An 8,430-nucleotide genomic window follows, 5' to 3' on the forward strand; every position below is an offset into this window, starting at 1 on the left:
TCATTTCAAGAAAATTGGCGTGATGAAATGTCCATCATACAGCCACACAGGCCATGATAACTAGGGTATAAAAGAGCGAACAATAAATGAGAATTAACAAATAATATTCCCCACCTTGTGGTCAGTTATAAAAATACAAAAATATTGTTTTATATGGTTTGTGTAATACAAGAAACATCTTAATTTTTACAGTTCCCCCAAACTCCCAAGAGGGAAAACACCCACCTGTGATCAACAATAAAGGCTGAAGGATCATTCAGTTTCCTTTTTTTTTAAAAAATATATCTTAATTAAGAAATGTGTAAAATACAGAAATCATTACTTTACACAACAGTGTTTGAAAGTGTGAATGAAATTCTGAAGGAGGTAGTTTAGAAATTATGTTCCTCATAGGATTTTCTACTTTCACACGTGAACAATTAAGGTAACAATCAATAGCACAGTTTTCTTGGTTAATTACAAATATTTATAGGTTAAGATCAACAACATAGTTTTTTTTCTTAAACTAAAAAAAATATTTGTAGATCACAAGTGAAATATATAAACAGATAAACTTTGATACTTCCCATGTTATTAGTTGGTTTAGTATTAATATAGAACACTGTGTACTTCAAGTCAAAACACCAGTAGTAATTTCATGGCACTTCAGAATAAATGTTAATCTGAGTAGAATTAAACATATGACATTTTAATTGTCTTAAAAAATAAAAGTTTGTAATATTATTATAAAGTAACTATAAAAAAAATCATTTCTAATAGATTATGAGCTGATTAAAAGTAAGCAAAATTCTAAAGTCATGCAAAAATCTGGAAAGTGACTTAAGATAGTATTTAAACTTTGGTGTGTGCATTCACACGTATGTGAACGTTTACTTCACAAAAACTTACAAATTTGAATAAAAAAATCTTTATTTCATTGTTTTAGGTTTACATATAAAAATTGTCATTATAAACCAAACCCTTTAGAATAGTACTGAACACAAAAGATACCTTTTTTTTAAATCAAAAGTGGAAACTTCAAAATGCATACTGTGACTTCCCAATATCCAACTTGCAAAAACCAGTGCAGTATACACTAATTCGTGAAATTAAATTAACTTGACAAACTAAAATATTTGAATATTATTTTTATTAAAAAAAAACAAAGAACACTGATTTGTTTTTCTATTATTTATAATATGTGTACTATGAAGAGATTTTATAACATGTATTATTTTTATAGTTACTGTGAAATGTTTACATATACTACACTAACATAGACATCATAATTTTAGGGTGTAATAAATTTGCCCAGGTGCATTACTGTGAAGTTATACATGGTTCTTTCCTAAACACTTCTTAATCATCTTCTCCCTTCAGTGTTTCCTTGTCAAACATGTACTCTCCCAATCCAGAACCTACACGTTTTAAGTTGGTCACATAGTCAGAAAGCTGCTTGATTGACTCCACTTGCTCCTTCAAGTACTCTGTCTCCAAGAAGTCACACATCTGTTGTACATGAAGTTGAGAAATATTTGTCATTTAAAAGTTTCTGTTAAAAACTCCCATATTCAAACTGACTTAACCTACAACTTGGACTCTAAATACATTATTTCACACACAAATTTTATTACAATGCATCAAGATATTACCAGAGAAAACCTTGGAACCAGGAATTCCTAGCCTCTAATTGATAAGACACACAAGCATTGTTTAGAAAACATTTTAGATAATTAAGTATTATAAGCTCATCTGCCAACTAGGGATCCAACCATAGCATTTTAAAACATTGTTCCTTTATGTATGAACAGCAGGAAACAATCTTACTCAAAATATATACCTTGTTACTCCTTAAATTTGTATTATGTTCAATACAATATGTAGAGCTAAAATTAAAGAAAGTCCTAGTAATGAAGAGAAGTTTAAAGAACCAGACAGACTGACTCAAGTAACCAGAAATTAAAAAAAAAACAAAAGTGCAAAAGGATTTCAGAACTAAATAGTCTAAGGAAAAAAAGTCACTCCATCTATGTAGACTCGAGATATTGGCAAGTACAAATATCATATAAAAAAATCCTGAAAAGCATAATGAATACTGACTTAAATCAACACAGATAGAAAAAAAAAAACAGAAAGGCTTCTAGCAAGAAAAAATAGCTTCAGATGTTAAATAAAGATCAAGAGAATATTTTTTTAGTTACTACTACTACACTGGACTAGTTTATATAACAATTTCTTTAACTAGTCTTTAAAAAAAAAAAACAAACAAATTCAACTTGCTCTCAAACCCAAACCAAATGTACAAACAAAAAGTGACTAATAAATGATTAGTCTACTGGCTTCTCTTTGTATTGTACTTTTTAACTAGAACTGTTAGAATTACATGCACATCCACAAGAATTCTAAATCACTTTTTCTACAAGTACATAAGAACTTGTAATACAACATTAGAAAAAATCATGCAGCATTAATATTAGACAAATTTTCAATTTATATAGCTATTCTAAACATCTATGAGTGAAATGTTAAAGTTGTTCTAAGTTACGCAGATAGCCTAAAATGGTAGCAAAATCACCCACTCTTGAAACACCACCACCACATGTTTTTTTAGCACTTGCATTACAATTACTGTATCCCAAAAGCCTAAGGGAAGTGTACTTAGCCTTACCAATTAATTCGGATTGAGTCTTGTTTTAATAGGTAAAGTTAAACTTCCAGTGGTTTTTCAAGGTACATACCTTATCAGAAAATCACTATTGAAATGTGATCATTGCTCTTTACAACTGATTTTCAGCTATACAAAGTTGCTTTAGTTTTAGAACTTTTTGGTTAAAAGTTTTACATGTTAAAAAAATAATAATCATCTGAGAAATGTTGAAACATTTTAGAGTTATGTACGATACTTGTTGCACAAAAGCAATCATTAAAAGTACATAAAGCAGTTTAACATCAGAAAAGTAACATGCTGCATCCAAAATAGTACCTAAATAATTTAATATTCACTCATCCAAATCCAACTGGACAAGAGTTGTTCACACCATAACACTGTATGACACAAGTCAGTCTGTGACTTCAGTTTATCAGATGATTAATCTGTTAACTGAACCATCACAAAATCAACTTCATGAAACATTAGAATGAGATGGATAAAGTACATACCATCCATGACTTGAAAACTATATAACTGTACAAGATAGCATAAAGTTTAAAATTAGTAATTAATAAAAAAACAACTGAAAATAGACGTCCAAAAAACATTACCAATATTTATTTTAAAAGTTCTTTTCTTCTGGTAATGCTTTCATAGCTGATCACTTGCCTAGAATGGTTCTCAGGGCTTAACTACAATTCAACAAATTACTGATAAAATTATGATCCACATCAGAAATAATGTCCTGAACAATAACTTTTCCTATTATTAACAATACTAAGTGACTTAATACATTTATGCAAACAGATCTTTCAGAAACAATATAGCCCCAACCTAAAGTGTACAACAAATTAGAAGCCAAGAAAAAATTAAAAACCACAAATAACTAAAGATTATAAATTATATTAGCAAGGAACAGTCATATATGAGCAATTTAAAATTCTTAAAAAATATGTCATATAACAGATGCTACAATACTTAGAATTGTGAAATACAAGCACGTGAAACAAAAAACAGAGCCTTCAAAGTCTTATTCCAGGGCTTGCTAAAGATGAAAAAAAATTATAGAACTAGGAACGTTCTATGTGCTTAAGGTACAATCAACAGATGTTCTCCATGCAAACATGTGGAAAGTAGTAGTGACAGATGCAACTGAGAGAAAACTATTTGTGACTCATAATGAAATTCCTTTTCTAACTAGGATTTTATAAAATTGATACAGAAATCCACTTATCAAACTATTTCAATCGAAAACTAACCTGAACGTCATTCTGGTTAGAAGCTATGCGATGGAGGTCCAAAAGAGCCTGGTTAACAGTTTTTTCCAGATCCAAAGCAGCCTGCATAGCATCCAATCCAGTTCCCCAGTCTTCAACACTAGGTTTCTGTAACATTTACATAGTTTTACAATCACATCAACTTTTAACAATAAAAATGTATCAGAGCTTGATGAAACAAAATATTTTGATACACCTGAGCTGAGATTACAATTTATGGAAGAATAACTGGGCACTCAGATACAGGTAAAAATACAACATAGATAATTAAGTTTATTTTTTATTCATTGTTTTTAATAAATAGAGAACTAAAAAATACTAGTAACATATGTATATTACTCCAAACAAACCACTGAGGGTGATAAGGGTATTTAATCTCTCAATGTCAGGTTTACAGACAACTCCTAGAGCTGGATTTATTTTGAGATACACAATAAATAGACATGTTTTAATATTTCATTACTTAGCAGGAGCTAGTAAGGATCAGGGTAGATAGTTATTTTTTCTACTTGTTTGGAACTTGAAAATAAACTCCATTTTAAGTCCTCTAACAGTTGTGACTTTTAACCCAGTCATCTTAGGTTGTATTATCCTCTTAATATAAATATGGGAGTTGTAATTTCGAGTTCAGGAGATAACCTTCACTGGACTGGTTATGTATAGAACCTGTTTTCTCAAAAGGCAACTACCTTCCTACAACTGACTGCAGATGAATGGTGCATTTAAACATGGTTCACTGATCTTGAAGATCCATACCTGTTTTGTTTTCTCTCCCATGTTACCCTTACAAATATTGGTTACACCAAATAAATGTTGTATCCTTAAAACTATGTGGGTCCTAGATCTACAGATACTTCTCTTTAAACTCCATTTTACTGTTCTCACAACTTAGTTTATATCTAGTAATGTCTTTTGTACAACCCCTTTTACAGTTTTGGCCTTTTTAGAAGTTAGTACCAAAGTGACACAACTAAAATAACCAACTGAAGGTGAAGCACTAAACCAAATACATTTATATATATGAAAAGCCTAATGACATCACAATGATATTTTTTGTACTGGTAGAGAAAAACATGTCAAAGTATGAATTACTGGATGAATAAAATTAAAAGCAAATAAAATCTGAAGAGTCTGAGCAAAGAAATTTATTAATATGCAAAAAATTCATATATTTGCAAACACACCAAGTACATCTAGCCTAAAGGATGCAAGTTTAGACAGTGTTTAAAACAACCCTTAAATTAGTAGATACAGTTAATATCACACACACACACACACACACACACACACACACATTATTATTAATGGAACAATAAGGTTTACACAACATTAAAAAATACAAAACAAACCTGGATATTTTGCAACACAATACGTCCTCCTCTCATATTTTGATACTTCATCAGTTTCTCAGCATGCTCTCGCTCTTCCTCACTTGAACTCTTAAAAAATTTGTAGAAACCTTTCAAGGCTACATCATCTCGATCAAAATAATATGCCTGAAATCAAAGATCATCTGATGTTAATTATGAAATATTTATACAAATACTTAAAATTATCTTCAAAATATATATTTCTTATGCAAACTTCCTCCAATGTGACTATTAAGTCAATAAATTTGTTATCAAAATTTTAACTGTACCAGCTTTCAACCTTATCGATCCCAAATCAGGCTTAACAACAATCAATTTACCAAAGCCATTAACTACTGACAATACTTTACTCTTATCATGCACTGATTCGTTCCAGAGAGAATAAGTTTCTATTTCACTTCTAGGGTGATAATTTACAGTCTCCACGATGTTAAGAATTCAAATTAAAGATGATTATCTGATCATATGGGCAGGGTATTAAAAACTGAGCTGTTCGAGATGATGATAGAAGATCTCCCACATAATGCATTTTCTGTTTGCATTTAATCATTGCATAAAAATCTAATTCCACTGTAAAAAATCAAATAGAGCTGTACTACATATTTATCACACTGGTGAAATTCTGATTCATTGGATTGATTGTCAAGAAAGAAAGAAAGAAAGAAAGAAAAAATTAAATTTCATTAACCCAAGTTGCCTTGAAGATGTATAGCTTCTCAATTAATAAAAATGTTGTCCAAGCTGGTGGAATACTTCACATCTTCAAAACTGAAACTCTGAAAAACACATTAAACTTAATGATGCCAGTGACCATCATTCTTATCTCTACAAGACAAACCGTCTCAAACAGTGAAAAATGTGTTAAGTACAAAAAGATAATTTTATTTAGATAACAAAAACCTGATATTTTTTCCAAAGTTATTATTTATGTATAAATCTCTTTTCACACATGTAAGAAAATTTTGAAAATGTATTTCTTATTTTGAAATAATTATAACTTTAAGTCCAAAACTTCATAAAGCAGATAAATAGCTTTTATTATTTCCTTTAAATTTATCCTAGTCCATCTACAAAGTTTACTTTAGTTTGTTTATTAAGCAATACATGTTTCTCACAAATTAAATTTCTTTTCATTTCATTCCAAAGTTGCTGCTAACATATATTACAATACTAAACATATATGTTTGGTAAATCATTGACATAAACAGATCAGTCAACTTTATTAGTTTACAGCTGGATGAAACTTGTATAACACTAAGGCTGATTTTTGTTTTGTCTTTTGTCTTCCCTATATTATATGTACACCATAGTGATTTTATACCTAGTACTAAAAGTAATACTAGCAACTGTGATAGGCAAGTGCATCATGTATTTTCCCACCATCTTTAGCAACATAGAAGTATTGGAAATTTTTGTGTAGTTTGTAAGCAGTTTTAGCATTAAGACACTTGGCCCATAGTTTCTCCATTTGAGCAGGACTTTGCTGTGCTGAGAAAAAGACAGACATCCTTTCACTGGCTAAGGAGATGGCATTGGTACGTCTAACACTGCAAGTGCCGAGAGAGTGGTGATCATGTGGTTACACAATCACAAGACCAAGAAATCAATGGTTCTATGCAAGCATGAAGCCTACTTTTCAGGGTCTTTCCTATTTAGCTTTTTTTGTGACTGGCTCTGCAGAAATTCAACTCAAGGGAAAAAAGCTGAAGATTTAGTCACTGATCCAGCAGAGACAATCATCTACTTGTCTATACATAATAGCTTTTGTTGGTCGTAACAATGTTTTCATGTCCTCAAAACGGGTTCAATCTATTTCTCACGAAACAAAATCTCGTGAAGTTTGAAGATTCATGTAACTCAACAAATTTCCTATTTGACCCTGCTCTTATTAACAGACCTTTCCAATACTTGTATGGAAAATATGTTTATCTGAAAATACCACAATAGTAATAATTGGTACTTTAGTTAATGAAATAATTAAGTACTAAGTACAGTTAGTCATCTAGTGATCTACAAAAATACTTTTCGATTTCAGTTTTACTTGTAAACGCTTTTGTTCTCTTACTTTGGCGTATAAAATAAATACTACATGACAGATGTTAATATTATGTAACTCATTACATCATGGAATGATAATTTATAACCAATAATAAATATAAATACACCGTAATCTAACTCTTAACTTCTAACACTTAAGTTACTTGCATTTTCAACAAGTATATTTTACTTACCATAGACATGTACACATAGCTTGCATATAATTCCATATTAATCTGTTTGTTAACTCCAGCTTCACATTCCACATTATAATTCTGCCTAGGCTGACTGGTTGCCATCGTAGGTATTTAATTCTTTCAGAATCTTAAAAAATAGTTTGTTCAATTTCAAACAAAAAAGGTGTTCGTTCAAACACTGTTGACGCTAAACACCACAGGACATATTGCGTCAATTCTGACCTACTTCTTATATAACCTTTGGAAAACATCACAAAGGATAAAAGTAGGTGATCTAGGATTGGTTGATTTTAAAATTAATAATTCTTAACATATATATAAAAAGTGCATTTATAATAAAAGAATAATAACAATTTATATTTAAAACATGAAATTAACTCAAATTTACATAAATATCGAGCAAAAAAGTAAAACAAATAGAATTTAGTTTTGTCCAATCAGCGGTGTTACTATTTCGTAATAAAAGTGCAAGCGAATTAAATTTTACGTAACGGTTTTTGGTTTGGTTTGTTGTGAATTTCGCGCAAAGCTACACGAGGGATATCTGCGCTAACCGTCCCTAATGTAACAGTGAAAGACTAGAGGGAAGGCAGCTAGTCATCACCACCCACCGCTAACTCTTGGGCTACTCTTTTATCAACTAATAGTGGGATTGAACGTAATATTATAACGCCCCCACGGCTGAAAGAGGCGAGCATGTTTGATTCGAACCCGCGACCCTCGAATTGCGAGTCAAGTGCCCTAACCATCTGGCCATGCCGGGCCGCGGTTTTTGGTTAATAAAGTTAAAAACATTAATAACAATGATTTTTGTATAGTTAGTGTTCAGTTAGAATATTTACAAGTAAGTGAAGCAGCGTAATATGATCAAACGTTTAAGTATTTTTTATTAATTAAAAGTAAGGACAATACATATCTCA

General features: G+C 30.7%; 1 protein-coding gene across 1 annotated transcript; it reads right to left on the reverse strand.

The window, feature by feature from the left end:
• Positions 1-891: 891 nt before the first annotated feature.
• Positions 892-7,736, reverse strand: LOC106462517 (soma ferritin-like). Its single transcript, XM_013922453.2, has 4 exons — positions 7,508-7,736; positions 5,256-5,402; positions 3,889-4,014; positions 892-1,488 (listed from the first exon to the last, which is right to left on the reverse strand). Exons 1-4 carry the CDS (start codon positions 7,610-7,612, stop codon positions 1,339-1,341), a joined length of 528 nt encoding a protein of 175 aa, XP_013777907.1. The 5' UTR covers positions 7,613-7,736; the 3' UTR covers positions 892-1,338.
• Positions 7,737-8,430: the final 694 nt, after the last annotated feature.

This window comes from Limulus polyphemus, unplaced genomic scaffold, assembly GCF_000517525.1.
Source record: "Limulus polyphemus unplaced genomic scaffold, Limulus_polyphemus-2.1.2 Scaffold46, whole genome shotgun sequence".
Classification (NCBI taxonomy): Eukaryota; Metazoa; Arthropoda; class Merostomata; order Xiphosura; family Limulidae; genus Limulus; species Limulus polyphemus.